This window comes from Triplophysa rosa, linkage group LG18 (genome assembly GCF_024868665.1).
Source record: "Triplophysa rosa linkage group LG18, Trosa_1v2, whole genome shotgun sequence".
Classification (NCBI taxonomy): domain Eukaryota; kingdom Metazoa; phylum Chordata; class Actinopteri; order Cypriniformes; family Nemacheilidae; genus Triplophysa; species Triplophysa rosa.
This window is the reverse complement of record NC_079907.1, coordinates 149,314-168,509: the sequence shown is the minus strand read 5'-3', so window position 1 is coordinate 168,509 and position 19,196 is coordinate 149,314. Positions and strand designations below refer to the sequence as shown.

The 19,196-nt window shown below is 41.0% G+C and overlaps 1 protein-coding gene across 1 annotated transcript in view; it reads left to right on the top strand.

Annotated features, from left to right (window-relative positions):
• Positions 1-19,168, top strand: part of fam53b (family with sequence similarity 53 member B) — a 33,655-nt gene extending 14,487 nt beyond the window's left edge. Inside the window, exons 2-5 of the mRNA XM_057358250.1 lie at positions 7,465-7,637; positions 8,192-8,246; positions 17,556-18,229; positions 18,675-19,168. Coding sequence (XP_057214233.1) covers positions 7,551-7,637; positions 8,192-8,246; positions 17,556-18,229; positions 18,675-18,929 — 1,071 coding nt within the window. The 5' untranslated portion in view covers positions 7,465-7,550 and the 3' untranslated portion in view covers positions 18,930-19,168. The remainder of the gene's footprint in view (positions 1-7,464; positions 7,638-8,191; positions 8,247-17,555; positions 18,230-18,674) is intronic.
• Positions 19,169-19,196: the final 28 nt, after the last annotated feature.

The window sequence follows — 19,196 nt, the reverse complement described above, 5'->3', positions numbered from 1 at the left end:
ATTTCTACCGGTATATCGCAAACGATATAATATCGCCCATCCCTAATACTGGGGAAGTGTGGGCATGCTGTGGGTACACTGGTGGAAGTGTGGGTACGCTGGGCAAAGTGTGGGCTTGGCCCCGGTGGTGCTGCTGCTGCTGCTGCTTGCAGCTCTTGTCATTATTATGATTGTTAGTAAAAGACAAGCATCACTTAGCTACTATTGGTCATTTATATAAACAGACCTTGAACCTGAAACAGGCTGCTACTAGATGCTGCGTTTCATAAGTGATCAGACTCGTGAGTTGTGACTGGTGAAAATGTCCTCTGGAATAAGTCCTATCTGGCGAGCATAGACACTTGGGTGTGGGCTCTTTTGATGTGGGTCAGTGTTCAGCAACACCTTGTCAATCATCCACAATGCCCTACGCTTGGATTGTATGATGTTAGGTCTGATCACAGTATTATATTCACATTTTGGTTATGTGTATGTTCAGGGCTCCAGACTGCGACTAAATGGTCGCATTTTGCGACCAATTTTCAAGACAGCGCGAGCATTTTTTTACAAGTACTTGTGCATCTAGTTGTTATTTCATATGGAAAGACGAGTAGAACGCGACCTGCCACCAGTGCAGGCTGTGTGTGATAGTCAAATGCGCGGGTCACTTGCGCGTCACTGATATTTCCCGTGTATCCAGGTCGTCATTGACAAGTTTACACAATAAATAACAAAGCTTCTCTGTAGACTCTGCCTGTTTTAAAATAAGCAGAACCAAATCTGCTGTCATCACGTAACTTATTTGTCAGTATTTTGGGGGGAAATGTGAATAATTGCATTTGAGGCTGATTTAAGATGTGCCCGTAAATGTTTTGCTTGTGCTCCTAAAAATCTGTAATTCCTCTGATTGTTGAGGGCACATTTGTCATCATTTGTTAATTAATTCAGTTTTTTTCTTGCCTGTTTATTTTATGCTTTGGATTGATATTATTTTAGTTTTTCTCCATTGTCCAAAACGCTGCAGGTTCGTGAAAATGTGATATGAATGCAGGTGCTGTTGTTGATGTATTCGTTATGCTGCTGTTTGCATGTTTAAATTAATCTGTGAAAAAAGTGTTTTTATATTTAACGTGTCACAGACCCTCGTCAACTGTAGCTGTGTCTCATTTCGAAGGCTGCGTCCTCCGGATGTCGCATGCGAAGGCATATGCGGCAGACAAACGCGACCTCCGGAGGACGCAGCCTTCGAAATGAGACGCAGCATGTATTTTTTTAATTCCAATTTATTATTAAAATCTTAACGGTTAACGGTTAATGTTCGGATAACGAGTGTTGGTTCTCGGTTAGGGAAATTAACCGAAATGAGCATCCCTAGTATGGAGCCCTGATATTTACATTTATTCAGTCTAAAAGAACCAGGTTTGGATGCATGAAATGTATTATTAACAGCAGAGCTGTGTGTTCACATTTAGCTTTTGTCTAGTTTCTCTCTGTTGTTCTTTTCATTTATCTCACTGTATTCAGTCTGTGATAGGGCTGGGTCTCTATTCTGATGTTCTGATTCGATTCCGATTCACAAGCTCTCTATTCGATTCGAGTCAATGATTATAGATTTAATACAAATTAAAGCTGCGAGCAGCGATGATCGGGCCCTCGCGGAAAGTGCCACCGCAACCCAATTGCATAAGGAAAACGGCGAATGGTAGGCGATAAAATTAATGCAGGCGAATTATAGTAGGATTTGTTATTTATTTAAATGCGTCACATTCCCTTTTGCCAGCTGGTGGCGCTATCGCTATGAGTGAACACTGACATGGATATGTGTAATCGTAGGAGATCGTATTAATGCAGGCGAATTATAGTAGGATTTGTTATTTTTTTATACGTGCCATATTTCCTGTTGCCAGCTGGTGGCGCTATGTCTGTAAGTGAACACTGACATGGATATGTATTCAGGCCAGGACTCTTATCAAACATGTTAAGTGTGAGGCTGGTCGGACATTGTGTGCCTGAGTTACTATAGCTTCCTGTTTCATGGCGAAACATCAAACTTTGTCAGGCCACCACGGACTCGCCTCTCATGAAAAGTCTGGAACTTGCAATGTATCATCACAAAGGTCTAGGAAGTTATATTATAGAAAAACTTGAATTTATTTACATGTACCAGATTTCCTGTTATTTATTTAAATGTGTCACATTCCCTTTTGCCAGCTGGTGGCGCTATTGCTATGAGTGAACACTGACATGGATATGTGTACAGGCCAGGGCCCGGTTGCATAAAGCACCTTAAGTGTAATTTTCCCTTAAGTGTGTCCTTAAGTATACCTTAAGTTTTACTAAAGTTATTCTCCTATTGTCTTTGGTAAAGGAAAATCACCCCTTAAGTGTCATACTTAAGGGAAAAACTTAAGGTGCTTTATGCAACCGGGGCCAGGACTCTTATCAAACATGTGAAGTGTGAGGCCGGTCAGACATTGTGTGCCTGAGTTACTATAGCTTCCTGTTTCATGGCGAAAAATCAAACATTGTCAGGCCGCCAGGAACACGCCTCTCAGTGAAAAGTCTGGAACTTGCAATGTATCGTCACAAAGGTTTGAAGATCATACTGGTCAAATATGATGCTGATCATTTTAAATCTGTAAGAGGAGTTAATCACAGTTTAAAACATGTCACTTCCTGTTTCCTGCAGGTGGCGCTATAACTGTATCTGAATGTTACCATGTAGATGTCTTCAGGCCAGGACTTTTATCGTCTGGGTGAAGTCTGGGTTCTGTTGGACATTGTATGCCTGAGTTACAACAACTTCCTGTTCATGACGAAACGCCAAACTTTGGCAGGCCGCCAGGGTCACGTTCCCCTACGAAAAGTCAGGATCTCCGCAATTTAGCTTTGCAAAGGCCTTAAGATGAGAATGACATGAAGATTATGTTGATCGGATTAAAACTCTAGAAGGAGTTCGTTAAAGTACGACGCCTGCAGATTGCAAAAATTTACAAAATTGCACAGGAAATTAAAAATAACAGACTTCCTGTTGAGTTTAGAGATATGCTCCAAGAGACTTTTCTTAATGATTCACGGTGTTCTATGAGCTCACCAAATTTGGTGCATGTACATTTTGCGTAGCGGCCTGGGCAGTTCTAGGTGGCGCTAGCGAGCCATTTTCCACACCTAATTTTGAAACCCCTATCAGACGTAACTTTTTGCCACGTCTGATGCGTGTGCAAGTTATTGTGAGTTTTTGAGCATGTTTAGGCCTTCAAATTAGCGATCAAAGAGGGAGAAGAACACCGAAACAATAGGGCTCGGGCCCTAATTATAGATATTTCTAAAAAAAGATCAGTAAATATCACATTACAATGGTGAATTAAAAAATGAAATGAAGAGCCACAAACCTGTGTATTAAAGCGGCCGTATCTCAGACAGTTTCTGCATATCTCATGTTAATCTTGAGTACTTACAGAATAGTATCGCACCCTTCAAATATCTGTAGAGTCTTTAGTTTGATCACATTTATAAAAGACAGATACAGCTGTACGATTATTTCCGAAAACATACGACGCGTGTGGGAGGGACATCAGTTTCACTCACCGCATGCGGTTCATGTCCGGCATCTTTTAGCGCTGGGACGGCTCCATATAACATATTCAAACGATCTCCAAATCCAGCGTTATATCCACTGTTTATATAACATTCATCACCCAAATGCAGTGAACAAACAAATACAGCTGAATTTCGCGAACGTATGCTCTCTCTCTCCTGCACGCAAGTGAAAGTGACTTGTGCGCGTGCTCCTTCTCCCACTGTCCTTGGTTGAAGCGTGCTTTCCCGGGAGAATTGTCCAATAAGAGACTAAGAAAAGTTGTTACGAAACGAATTTTCATGTTCGAAAAAAAACTTTCTGAAACCTGTACGAACGCTGGGGGAGTGTGTCGAGCACAGAAATACTACGCCATACGTCCAACTCGTTTTTTGACAAGTTGACCTAAGCATGAGATGACAACTCGTTTAACATATTATTGAAACACGTATATTGAAACACAACAGGTTATTTTACATTTAAGATTCAGTATAACAAACAAAATGTCACAAGATTAGCTGTAGATAGGGGCTGCAATCATATGAACCGCTGCCTTTTATGTGAAGGTGATGTTAAATTCAACAGCACACGACGCATCCGCCATGTTTACTAAGCAATGAATGAACCATACGCTCCCTGTTGTAACATCCACCCGCTGTAAAAAGAAAAGTGACATCTAGTGGATAGTAGTAGCTATAACATTCACGTTAATAAATGCTCAGTGCTTGTGGAAAATGAAAGAAAAAAATCTATTCACAGCTTTTGAGAATCGATATTACATCGACCACATTTTAAAAAAAGTCTGTGAATTGTCTTATAGATGGAGATTTGGGTTGGGACGGGACTGCAGCAAGCTTCCTCTTGTTTATTTGAGTGTATAGTATAGGGCTGCACGATGAATCAACAATAAACTGCATGTGATTTGGCGGTTGGCTGCAATTTCTTATGCGTAGCTTGTCAGTGAAGTACGGTTAAATGCTCTTGCGCACAAACTCCAAATATGCTCCGCAGAAGAATTACCACAACACACCTTTCACTAGGAAATGCCATCTTCCTGTTAGTGTTGGGCGATATTCTCTATAGTCAGATCATTCTATCTCCAGCCTGTGGATCGCCAAGACGTACTCGATCAGTCCAATACGTCATGGATGTTGTACTACACATGCACCGTGGTGTATTTTGAAGACACATGCGCAATAATGGGCCGGATGAACTGAATTTTTGTTATTGTACATATTCTGTTGGTGGTCTGATGATCAAGCTCTGTAGAACTGCTGGAATGTCTGAGGTTCTCCATGACTGCAGCAGGAATGTGATGGATTTCATGAAGGTGCTTAAAGAACAAAAGTGCTCTAGATTCTGTTGCATTTGATGACAATCTGCTTAAAGCTACCACTGTAAAAACATTACAACTGCAGAGCAACTAGGACTGCCCCCAAATAGTCGACTAAATGTTAGTCGATGTGAAGGAGGCTTGGTTGAATACGTTTTCAGTAGTCGGTTAGTCGCGAAAATGAAATAAAAAAACTCACGTGACATCACGCAGTCAGTATGCGCGTTAAAACTTCATGGCGCTGCGCAGCTTGATCAGTGTATGACATCAAAAGAAACAACGCGAGATCAACGTGAACAGTGCCTATGTTCATAAATATGAAGAGACGCCATTTGGTGCTGCGCGATGATGACAGCCTGACCACAAAAGCACTGAAGATACCACTCGCAGAAGAAATTGACAAGAGATGGGAATTGACGGCAAATCTCGCGACCAGCATGTATACACAAGCTGCAGTCTTAGACCCACGTTTTAAGAGCTTGTCATTCCTTGACACTGACAAACGAGAAGATGCATACTCCACAGTGTCGGATCTGGCAGAAAGTTTATCTACAGAAGCTGCGCAATATAGAGATCACGACAGCATTAGTACTAGTCTACAGAGGAGGGTGAGCCCGCACCAAAAAGAAAAATCAGGCCGAGATATCCATGCTGATGGCCATTTATGAGGAGGAGCATGCAGAAGAGAAGAATGAAATGGAGATGTATTTGGCGGACAAAACACAGGTTGATTCGGGACTGGAGACATGGTGGCAAAAAAATGAAGAACGAAATCAAAAGCTCGCTAAAGCAGTTAAGCACCTGCACTGTATCCCCTCCACATCCACACCATCAGAGCACAACTTTTCCAAGGCCGGCTTCATTGTGAATAAGTCAAGAAGCTCACTTCTTCCCAACAATGTGGACAAGCTGATGTTTCTGACGCGTAATATAAAAAAAAAGATCGGATGGAAAAATAGTGACGCAAGTTATCTTAATTTCCTTAATTTAAAGTTGTTTATGACTTGTCCATAGGCCTGTTTTTTTCTTTTATTATTTACTTGTACTTTTTACTCTTTTTCTACTTAATATTTTATTTTGTACTAATACTTTAAAGAGTTGCCATTTGCGGTATGTTTATTTATTTGTTTTATTTATTTGTTCCCTTTAAAAAAAAAAAATTTCAGTTTATTTTATTCAAAGGGGTGTTTTATGTTTATGGTTATTTTGTTGGCAAGTTCATTTGGCATGTAACTGATGTTATAGTTTGTATTTTTGTTAATAAATTATTTAAATGTACAGGCAGTCTCCTTGCTGTTTTTCACATGATGATTATAACTGTAAATTATAACTGCGGCTCATTTATGTGTCCTTTTAAGCGCTTAATTTATATTTTAAACGCTTTATTATTATGATTTAGCATTTCTCTGTAATATGGAAGTGTTAAAAAAAACACATTTTCTCAGCCGGTAAACTTAGACTTTTCTTTTCCTTGTATATATACGCAAGTAATTATGTTAATATCATAAATGTGCGATTATTCGACTAATTGCTAAAATGAAGGACTAGTAGTCGACTAGGAAAATCTTTAGTCGGGGGCAGCCCTAATAGCAACCACCCATAACAGTGAGTAACCACATAGCAACGCCCCGGCAACCACCCACTACAGCGTAGTAGGGATGGGCATTTGAAGAAAGAATTATATTCAATAGTCGCTGGGAATTATTGGCAAATTCTTTGAAAATCGCACCCCTCCACTGCATGCACGCATATAGGCTACACACACACATAAACAGAGAGAGAGAGAGAGACCATTCACGCTTTCCATCTGTATGATGACAAACTGTTTAATTCATTAGGGTATAAGCTGTCTTAACTCAAGCCATACAGTAATATTAGGATAACGTGCTGAAACATATTAATATAATAAACATAACCAACTGACGGAACGCACAGTATTATGAACAGCCTGAATGATGGCAGCTAGAGCTGATCGGAAGCATATCTTTAGCGATCATCTTGGTGATGAGTGCTGTTGTTTGCTCTGCCCGTCTAGCATTCAACTTGGTTGATCTGATCATGAAACTAGCGGATTGCCGCTGACCTGCGGATGCTTCGCCCTCAAATGAATGCTCATCCTAGCGGTGGACCTATGATAAGCAATCTTCACATGGCAGAGTTTGCGCCACTTCATTTTCATTCATTTTATAAAGGACCCCACACAGAACTCAAATTTAAACATCCTCCCAAGTTACCGTATATGCCATGCAAGTCTACAGTGTGCGTAGCTGACGTAATGTTAGCGAGTGAGAGACTTCTTCAGTTGTCTGTTGACAGCTTTGAGGTGCGTTATTAGCAGCGCCCTCTGGTTACAGGAACGCATCAACACCGCATCAACACGGGGAATTGCTTTTGTTGTTCTTACTTTTAGACGACAATCACACACACTATTCCATGTTCTACAATTAAATCAACTAATCGAATATTCGAAAACCGCGACTCGTCCCAACACCGTAGCATAGTGATGTATAGTAAAGAGTTACGTTACTGAAACATGTTAGTAGTTCAACTCTTCTTTTGTCTTGTTTTTGTTCAGGGTGAAGAGGTCATCTGAAGACCGGCCGGTGCTGATGTGAGTGAACTTGGGTCGGGTCATCTGCACTGGAATGGACTGTGGCAAACATGTGTGTTGCCATGGTGATTATTCACACTAAAACACTGGACAAGAAGGCCGTCGATGATGTAACATCCACAGAGTCTCTGCAGCTGGTGAGCTGACAGATCTTTTGTATTTTCAGGTTTAGAAATCGAGCAGAATGAGTTTTTCTCCAGTTGTGATGATAAAGTTCTTAATATAGTGAGGAGTGTTTCCTACAGAACCTTGTGATTGGTCTTGACTGTTTACTAAACACACGATAATATTTTTATAGCTTATTAAATCATTTAAAAGACATCATTATTGTGTACTTTACAGTGTTTGGCCGCAGAAAGACGGTTGGACATGCGTCAGGGTCAAATCACTGTTGGTTTCTCATGGACATGAGCTCATGTTTGATCATGTTTCATTATATGCCTTTGATTTAGTTTCTGATCTCACAAATGTTTCATTTGACTCTGTCAGACCGATTTCTCACACTTCATTCGAGAGCGGGCCGTACACATGCACTCTACTGTAGCTGGCATCTGTTTGTGGTTCATATGTTGTGTACTAGTTAGAATGCACATGGAGGGGTGGGTGGGTTTCCTGTGTGCTGTTGTTGGGGGATTTTGTTTGTGTGTCTCAGGTTCGGATGCTCTTCTCATGTGTCTGTGTGTTTCTCCAGCATGAGTTACCAGCCATGAGCCAGGGGACGGCCGTCTTCTCCTGTGGAATCATGGGTAAGTGCTTCTACATTTACTGGATGAACACCGCTCGCAACATGGTCCTCGTGTGCCGTGATGCTGCAGGTGTTTGTTTGTAGGAGGTGTCATGTGAAGAATTTGTTGACTTCAGCATCACTGCTGTTGTTGTCCAGAATGACTCCTCGCAGAGAACAGAGGCCAGTGTTTGAGTGGAATAAACCGAGTTCAAATGGAGATCAATAGTGTTTTGTGCTGCCTGGCACCACATCGCTCATAACCTCTGAGGCGCCTTTTGTTTGCCCTGTGCCCACGGCCAAATGAGTTATGTTTTAAACAAAATGGCCTTCCACACATTTAAAATACAAAAATAACTGCATGTAATCAGATTGTTTATTAAGGAGTTTCTTAATAACAGATGCATTATTGAACTGTAATCATTAGGGATGTAACCATATTATCCATATTGTGTTACCTCAATTGCAAAATTGTCTCAATATTATGGTGGTCACATGACTGTATGAAACGATAGGTCTTACGGGCCTAACATAGAGAATGTTCGAAAACATAAAATAATAGATGTTACCTCCATTTTCAACTTTATTTATTTATATAGCACATTTAAATACAACATTGTTGCCCAAAGTGCATCACAAATTTAAAATCCAATAAAATACACATATAACCAACATACACGTAAGACAACATTTGTAAAAGATCAAACTTTCCCTACTTCAAAGGCCAGACTGTGTCTTCAGCTGGGATCTAATCAGAATCAGAAAGAGCTTTACTGCCAAGTGTGTTTGCACAAACAAGGAATTTGTTTTGGTGACAGGAGCATCCAGTACACAGAGACAATAACACAATAGAATACAGTACACAGATGATTTAAATAAGGGCCTATGGGTATAAAACATAAAGAAATACAATACAATAAACATAAGATAAAGATATAGAGAGTGTAAAGCTATGTGTGTATGTAAATATGTACAAGTAAAAATAAGAATAGACTATTGTAGTACAAGGTATGTGCTATATACAGCAGAATGAATGAAATATAATTGACAGAAACAGTTGTATAAAAAATAGACTGTGTATTATCTGGAGGATATCATTAATATTGCACTTAATTATTGTTGCACAGAGTTATTAATTGCATGGTGGTGGGTAAAAAACATTGAACTGTTCAAGAGGTAGATGGCCTGAGGGAAGAAGCTGTTTTTGTGTCTGTAGCGCCGACCAGACGGCAGCGTTGTGAAGAGATGATGGCTTGGATGTGAGAGGTCCAGGGGGGTTTCCTCACTCTGGATGTATACAGTTCTTGGAGGGTGGGCAGGGGAGCACCAACGATCTTCTCAGCAGTCCGAACCGTCCTCTGTAGTCTTCTGATGTCTGACTTTGTGGCTGAGCCAAACCAGACAGTGATGGATGTGCAGAGGACAGAAAAAGGGTCATATGGCGCGAATACGTGTTTTTCTGTGTCTTTGATGTGTTATAAGCAGTGTTGGGCAAGTTACTCTGGAAATGTAATTAAATTACTGATTACTGATTTCAAAAGTAATTAGTTACACTACTCGTTACATTACTACCCCTACCCCTCAAAAACACAAAATAACCTCTTTAGCCTTCTCAAGACTAAACTTTACTGGGAAGTGCATGCTCTACTCTATCTCGTCTTTAATTCTTTTAATACATTCTTTCTGCTTATTCCATACTAAAGCCTGGCATAAATAATAATAATAATAATTAAACTCTGTGACATTTTAACTTCAAACATTTTTTCATATGTTAACTAGTAGGGATGTAACGATTCACCATGAGCCGGTTGAAAATCGGTTGTAATGAGTGACGGTTCAAATCGGTTGAGGTGTGAACTGAATCGCAATACATTTTTTGAACAGCAGGGGCCGCTATTTTCACTGCAAATCTAAACGTGGACATGCTGATATTTCTCAAATGCAAAAAAATCCAAGAAAAGCTCAGACAGTATTAGTTTGTTTATATTAAAGAGACTTTTTCTATTATTAATTTGTTATAAAATTGCAGTTTAGTTTTGTTATTTGAAATAAAACATTATTTAATTATACAAAGAAACGTGAAGTATTTAAGAAATAATGCAAGGGAAGTTGTTCATTTCTAATTTGTTTCAACTCATTTTGTAAAAATAAATCGTGAGTAAATCGTGAATAAATCACATCGTGAGATCAGAATCGTGACTCGCATCGCATCGTGAGCTGAGTGAATCGTTACATCCCTATTAACTAGTATTTCTAAACCTGCATACTCCATAATGTAAAAAGTCTCTCCTTAGTTTCTTATGACTTGTATATCTTAACTAGTGCTTCTGCATATTTCTATGATGATTTCTTCGTCATTTAACAGATAAAACAGCGTTAGAGCAGCAAAAACTCGTCTGACAAAACACAACATGTTGCTAATAGCAGCCTGACACTGGACAGTAGAAGTTGATTCATTGCTCTCCGTGCCCGGTGACGTCACTTTCTCCAGAAGTGTAACCGTGCTGTACTGCCGTTTCAGGTTGTTTTTCGTGGGAGAGAGGGTTTTGCATACCTCCACATGACCGACAACGCACAACAATGTTCTTGCCTTTGACAGAAATCAACTCAAAATAATGATTGTATTTCCAGCTACAGAACACATACGTTTCTCTCTCCATGCTGAGTTTGTTTTCGCTGGTAGTACCAAAGATTGTCTTGTGAGAGGGAGATGTATGGGTCTGTAATACTTACAATTGGAGCATAAAGGCTAACATGGATCACGAGAGGCACCTCAGCCAATCATATCCGGTGTCTAGTCTCCTTGCACGGCGATAGCATCGGCCGTTACGAGTTTTTAGCTTAAGGTGGCAGGCTTTCCATGGAGTGGCTTTGGTAGTACTTTCCGCGCAGGCGCGTTTCAGTTTGATGACGTCGCGGGTGCGACAGGCAGGCATCCAGACTTTGAAAAAGCTATTTCACTTTTTACAATTTAAATGATAAAACGATGTAATGCAGCTGTAACGTATAGTTATCTGGGCTTGGAACTATAATCTAATTACTATTTTAGGAATTATAACGCATTAAATTACTCCGTTACCAAAAATGTAATCAAACTACAGTAACACGTTACTGGCCAACACTGGTTATAAGTTGCCCATGCATGTATTAGACGTGTAAAACTGCAGAAATGAAAGTGTGGGAACAAAAGAGTCATTCTATGTAAAAGCGAATGCTCACCCACACCTGCCTGAAACACCTCGTGTAGCCACACCCCCACAAATCTACGTCAGGTGGTGGTCTGATTTGACTGAGACCGCCCAAATGTATACTCAAGTAAGGTGGGCGTACCTGTCAGTACAACTGAAGAGGAACCTGATGTTCCAAATATGGTCAGAGGCGTCACATTTCCCTCACACGCTTGCAGTATTCCACCAATCACTACACACTGGTGAACTGGCCAATCACAGCACACCTCGCTTTTCAGAGCCATGAGCTTTGTTAAACATCTGAGAGGCGGAGCAAAGAGGAGATACAAACATGCACGGTGTGTGGAAAATACAGCGTTTATCAACCTTAAATCCTGTATACACATTACATTACATCTACTGAGAAAATTATTGGTGCTCCTCTGCCCACACTTCAGGACCTGTACGATTCCAGAGTGAAAAACAGGGCAAGAAAAATCATCATTGACTCCACACACCCAGCACACAAACTCTTTGATCTGCTGCCCTCTGGCCGGCGCTTTAGAGCACCAAACACCAGGACTTCCAGACACAGAAGCAGCTTCTTCCCCCAGGCAATCTCCCTCCTAAACAGATAACTGCTCCTTAAGAGCAATATTCCACTTCCACTACTCCTATAGTGTGCACTACTGTGCCTTATTATATCTACATCTTATGTATACATGTATATAACACTACCTCTACTTACTAAATTATCCATTTGCACAAGTGTACATACAATCTGTTAATATGTTTATTCTACTATATACTACCCGGTACAATGTCTCTTATATGTTATTATCCCCCATTTTCTGTAAAATAGTCTTTATTTTATATATGCACAATTTAGAATCTTTTAGACTGTAAATCGTATTATATTGTATTGTCATTGTGTTAAATGTCTGTACTAGAAGCTTCCAACACCAAAGAAAATTCCTTGTGTGTGCAAGCACACTTGGCAATAAAGCTCTTCTGATTCTGATTCTGATTCTGATCTAAAACAAACCATAATATTCCTTTTAGCTGTGTCATATCACCCCTTTAAAAACCTCTATAGATGGAGCCTGTCGAATATACAGGGGAAGACCGTTCCATAACTGTGGCCCTACTACTGAAAAGGTGCGACTGAGGGACAGTCAACAACGACTGATTTACTGATCTAAGTGACCTAGCTGGTGTGTAAGACGCTAAGAGATGACTAATATAGTTTGGGGACAAGTTGTGTAACGCTTTAAAACCCCATAATAAAATCTTAAAATCAATCCTGTACTTGACTGGAAGCCAGTGGAGAGACGATAGCACCGGGGTAATGCGTTCCCTCAGAAGCATAGCTGCGGCGTTCTGCACGAGCTGCACTCGAGGGAGTTGCCGTTGACAAACCTACATAAAGTGAGTTACAGTAGTCCAGTCACGAGTATGGAAGTAAAATAGAGACAAATGTGTTTGAGGCAAAAAGACGTGCTGAATAGCACTAACTGAAAAAAAATGCATTGTATTAACAGTGCTCGCATTTTAAGGTTCTGCAATTCAACTTGGTTGCATATTTAAGCTGTGATTTTTTCAAATGTAAAAATTTCACACACAGTTTCACCGTTTAAAAATTCAATAATCAAAATTCACCTTTTAAATTTCGTTAAAAAAATTCAACTTGTTTTAAAATACAACCTTTATTATTCGACAGACAAATTTCAGTTCATATTATTTAGATTTAAAAATTCGCTTCCACAAATTCAGTGTTTCAAATTCGGCTTGAAATTCAAAGTTTCACATCCGGGAATCCCAGGAGAAGCTTTTAAAGCATTACATTAGTAACACCAATACAATAAACTTAACATTAAAAATCTGAAAAAACATTTTATTTTGGTATAAAACTAAGTAGGAAAAAGAGCAATAAATTTACATTTTTAGACGAATTCACGAATAAAAATAAACAGCAAACTGAAATGGGTACCTAGTGTAAACCTAGAGATGTTAGAACAAGCCATAAACTATTTTTTTATCAGAATGCAAAATAAATCATCTACACACAATGTAAATAACAGTCATTTCTTAAAAATTTAAAATTGTAAAAAAATTGTAAATGTAACTTAAACAAACGAATAACTACACCACTTAAAAGAGAAATATCAATGAAAATAATAAGGCATACAGCTTTTCATCTGAAATCTCTGAGGTCAGAACGCAAACAAAATAAATATAGCCAATATAGCCTATTATACGAACGAATAAATTACAAAAAACAAACAGAAATACTGCAACAACATAGACAACTCGCGTCATTGTTTTTCCTTCAATGTTAGTTCTGGTATTACGTAAGAAATACGGCAGGACATCCTAACATTCTTATTGTGCCATTTAGTGCTTTGTGTTCATATTCAGGGCTCTTCTGATTTCTGTATAGCCTACGCTTTGTTAAAAAGATGTAGGCTATACACATTTTAGCCATTTGGTCTGAATAGCTAGATTAAGCAACATTTAGCATTTTAACACGGTACACCGGCCAATGAGACGATGCACACTGATGGCGAAAGGGTTAGAGTGCAGGCAGATCTTGCAAGCTTATGGGCAGTCGTGGCCTAATGGTTAGAGAGTCGGACTCGTGACCAGAAGGTTGCCGGTTTGATTCTCAGGGCCGGGGGGTAACGACTGAGGTGCCCTTGAGCGACCTGACCCCTACTTGCTCCCCGGGCGCTGCAGTGATAGCTGCCCACTGCTCCGGGTGTACGTGTGTTCACCACTTGTGTGTGTGTGTTCACTACTCTCTGGATGGGTTAAATGCAGAGTCACATTTCGGGTATGGGTCACCATATCTGACTAATAGGTCACTTTCACACACTTCACACACTTTCACACTTGTAGCGTTTTTGCTCCGCCATGCCACCATGGAAATGTTGTGGATATTCAGCAAAATGTTCGCTTCTCATTCAGTCAGCATAAGTTCATTTAACTGACATATATTTCAGATACTTACATTATGTGCTTTCTCCGTCAAAGCAAATCCTTGAATTTCAGCATATCTACACTTCTGTCATTTAAAATTCATAAATTTAACAATATGTTGACTTACTATGTAAGCATATAGATAATAAATTATTATACTAAATTGTAAAATTTCATTTTATATGTTATATTCGTATCGGGTAAGCTACACTTAAAACGAAAGTATAGCCTAATATAAAAGTATAATGCAAAATACAATGCGCCAAACATCAACATAACTAGTTGTATATATATTGCCAGTGAGCACTCATTGTTTTCTGACCAGTAATTAAGTATATTTTTCCACTGCTCAGCCATGAAAGACTTGTGTTGAAGTGTATGTTAGAGGTCCTCATGGGCCCCAGTGGTTTCAGGTCTAAAACTTTGACAAATGGCTTGGGCACGGGTCGAGTCCAATATGGCATCGGTTCTCTGGTAGCCTAATTTAAAATGATTGTGCTTTTACCAAATCGACCTGAAAAGACACAAATTAAATCAATGTTATGGTTAGGTAAACAACACATATTTGTTACACCAAACTTAAGACATAATTAGGTTAATAGAGTGAGTGAATTAAATTTTGGCACTTCATGAACAGACAGCAACTCAAGCACTTTGGCGTGTAGTTATACTCGTATGTTCGTGTGAGGCACATTATTGGGAAAGTTTGTATCTTTGCGCTTAAAAACCATCTTACAGCTGTTAGATCCCTAATGCCGTGAGGTCTCTTGCTTGGCTGCAGGCTGTACACAACGTTTCAGGTCTAGTCGGGTTCTAAAGAAAGCCGTCTATTTTATCTGGTCTATTTTATCTGGCCTGCGCATGGCTAAAAGATTCGTCTCGTATCAAAATAAAAATAATAATGTCAATAAGCTGCTAGTTGAGATCACAGTTATTTGACTTCTATAAATACAAATAAATGTCCTGTAAATGCTGATGATGCATAAGATTTATGTGAACATGATGTGCTGAGTGAAAAAATAGCTTAATTCCTTCAAGCCAGTGCAGGAGGGCAGTCAAAGTCTGAGCATAATAGGCCTATAGTGTCTGACTGTGCAGACTGCTGGCAGTGCAAGCGTCAGTATAATAAAATAATAAAATTTCTGAAAATGTTGATGATGCACAAGAAGATATCAATGAGAACAAATAATTTAAATCGAGCAGATGAGTGGACTGTGCTGCAAACATATAAAAAGTATCTGCATGTCTTGCTTTGGTCTTCGTCAGAAGCGACTTGCACCACCTGCTGGTGAAGCGGTCAGGCAGCAGGTAGAGATCATGCATTGGCGGAATCGGCGCTCTATTGCTTCTCCTGGGATTCCCGGATGTGAAACTTTGAATTTCAAGCCGAATTTGAAACACTGAATTTGTGGAAGCGAATTTTTAAATCTAAATAATATGGACTGAAATTTGTCTGTCGAATATTAAAGGTTGTATTTTAAAACTAGTTGAAATTTTTTTTTAACGAAATTTAAAAAATGAATATTGATTATTGAATTTTTAAACGGTGAAACTGTGTGTGAAATTTTTAGATTTGAAATATTCACAGCTTAAATATGCAACCATGTTGAATTGCAGAACCTTAAAATGCGAGCACTGTTAATACAATGCATTTTTTTTCAGTTAGTGCTATTCAGCACGTCTTTTTGTCTCAAACACATTTGTCTCTATTTTACTTCCATACACGATGTAATAAAAGCATGGATAACAATCTCCAAATCTCTAAAACTTAAAAAAGGTTTTAGTTTAGAGATAATTCTAAGTGGATGAAAACTGCTTCTTACAACTTAAGTTATCTGTCTGTCAAAACTGAGAGATGAACGCCAAGATTTCTCACACTGTCTTTCACTGTCATTTTTAAGGGACCAAGAGCGTTGGATATCTTCTCTTTAGCCTTAGAGGGACCAAATAATATGATCTCAGATTTTTTCCAATGAGCTGGAGAAAATTATTGGAGAGCCAACCTTTAACCTCATTGAGACATTGCAACAGGGCCTGTAAAGACTGTTCTTTCCACCCTTAAGCGGAAGACGGGTGTTGTCTGCATACATGTGATAAGAAATGTTGGCAGTCTGATGCACTTACTTTCTTTTATAAAGGGGATTTTTAGGTCATTTGACGCATCTCAGACTATACTCACACCTCTAAGCAACCCCCATGATTAGAGGATCATCATTTGTCAGTTTAAATACCGTACCGAGGTATTATCATACAGTGAGATATTGATATTGATGTCAGTTTATGGTTTTTTGTCTTGTGGAATAAATGTCTAATGTGAAAGCTGGTAGGGGTGTAGAAATGCTGGTGTGTTGAGAACAGTAGCCGATGTGTGTGTGTGTGTGTGTTCATGTTTGTATATCCCGGTGGGGACCTAAACCTGAATACACACCAACACATGGGGACTCGTGTCACCGTGGGGACCAAAATTGAGGTCCTCATGGGCACAAAAGCTAATAAATTGTACAGAACAATATTTTTTTTAAATCTAAAAATGCAAAAAGTGTTCTATGATCTTTAGGTTTAGGGATAGGGTTAGGGATAGGGGATAGAATATACAGTTTGTACAGTATAAAAACATTACGCCTATGGACTGTCCCCACAGGGATAGTCAACCAAAGCCTGTGTGTGTGTGTGTGTGTGTGTGTGTGTGTGCGTGTGCGTGCGTGCGTGCGTGCGTGCGTGCGTGTGTGTGCGCGCGCGTGTGTGTGCGTGTGTGTTTAACATGTTGTCAGCAGCAGCACACAGATGTTCAGCAGACTCTGGCAGTCTTCCACTCATCTGCTGCTATTTCTGATCTCTTTTGTTTCTCATGAGCAGCTGTGGGGTTAATGGACGTCTCTTCCTGTGAACTTCTCTTCTCTCTTCTCTTCACATCTGTAATGTTACTGTGCTACAACAATCAAGTGATCATCATACACGTGTTTGTATAAGGAGTCGGACTGGAGGTTAACGTGCTGAGATTTTATCTGATAGCAGTTTCCTTGCTGTGGTTTTCACCGTCACACACTATTTTGGTTGATAGGAAGTAGTAAATCGTATTGTGACGTTTGTGTTCAAGCATGAAAGAGTGTAAGAAACACACAGAAGTTGTGATGTGATGTGTAGATTGTTGGTCTTATATGGTGTGTCTGGTTTTGTTGCTGTAGAAACGAGTCGGTGGGCCGAGGTCGGCATGCAGCAGCGGCCCGTGGGCTCCAGTCTGGAGAGCCTGTGGGACGGCGCGGGGGAAGCACGCTCTTCTCGTGAGACGGGCGCCATCAGCGGATTGCTGCATGATCTGAGTCTGAGCGAAGGTGCGTCTCTCGTCAGCACCGCCCCGCCCAGCAAACGCCAGTGCCGCTCGCTGTCCTGCTCCGACGAACTGTCCGCCTGCCGGTCGCCGTGGCGGCCGCAGGGCTCACGGGTTTGGACGAGCGTGGAGAAGCGTCGATGTCACAGCGGGGGAAGCGTCCAGCGCGGAGCGACCTCCTCTTTCAGCACGACGGGGTTTCCTGTGATGCAGCGCAGCTCCAGCTTCAGTCTGCCCGCGCACACAAACCTGCTGGAGCCCTTCGGCCGCACCTTCTCCTTCAGCGCGTCCTCCGACACCCCTCAGCAGGCTCACTACCTCTCGCACGAGCAGATCTGCCCGGTGGAAGCCCGTGGCCTGTCAGAGGCCAGCTCTCCAGACAGCACCCCTGAGATGGAGCGACGGGGCGGACTGTCCCGCAGCCGCTCGCAACCCTGCGTCCACAACGACAAGAAGACCGGCGTGAAGCGCAGGAGACCGGCTGACAGCCACAAACAGAGACCTTCCCTGGACCTGCTCAAGATGACACAGGTACAACGGTTTTTGTTCAGTAATGAAGGACAAACTCTTGCATGTCAACATTTCTAGTTCTGAATCACTCGCTAGAATGAAAGCAATGGCGTTCATTAGAACGGAGTCAATGACAGGTTTGAGATCAGTATTGCGATGTTCTCACACAGACTGATGGTGTCTGTAGTCACTAATGAGCTCAGAGTTCACTCTTGATCATTGTGTCAGTGGAAAAACCGCTCCATTTACAAACCAAATATACAGTTGCCGTAGTAACAGACCTGGACTTCATCTCTTCTGCTGTCCTCCGGCTGGTTTATGTGTGACTGTAGTGATAACAGCTGAGGTTTGTCATGTGTGATTATCTCCAGTCATTCTGTGATATTTCACTTGAACAGTGTCATGACAGTGCTGCGGTTGATAACACGCATCAAAGTTTCACGTGTGTTTCTACTCTCGTTTACAGAAGCTGCAGGATTTTCACAGCCTCAGCTGTCCGGGCTTCACTGCGGACGACTGCCCGGCGCACACCTTTACAAGTGGTGTCACATCTGAACCGCCTCAGAACGCCATCATCCACCAATCAGACGGCGGCTGGACAGGAGGGCGGACCAGCGGCAAGGAGCGTGAGTGTCTGTGGGCGGGGCTGTGCAGTGTGAAGGGGCGGGACGCGTTCCAGCTGGGCGGAGAACTGGACATTGAACAGATCGAGAGAAACTGAGCTCAGCCCAGCTCTGATACTCCCAGAATTCCCTGCTGTTGGATTATTATGGGATGGACGCTTCAGTAAGTGAACACGTGTAATCGACTCAGGGTGACGCACATGGAGGGTGTGTTCATGAGAACATGATCTGCGCTGGGGAGCTTTTGTGTTGCAGATGAGAACACGCACACACGCATTTATATTCGTAATGGGTTAGAGCGGCGTCATACATGAGGACAAACGCTGCCGGCTGCAGGTGAACACACACACACACACACACACACA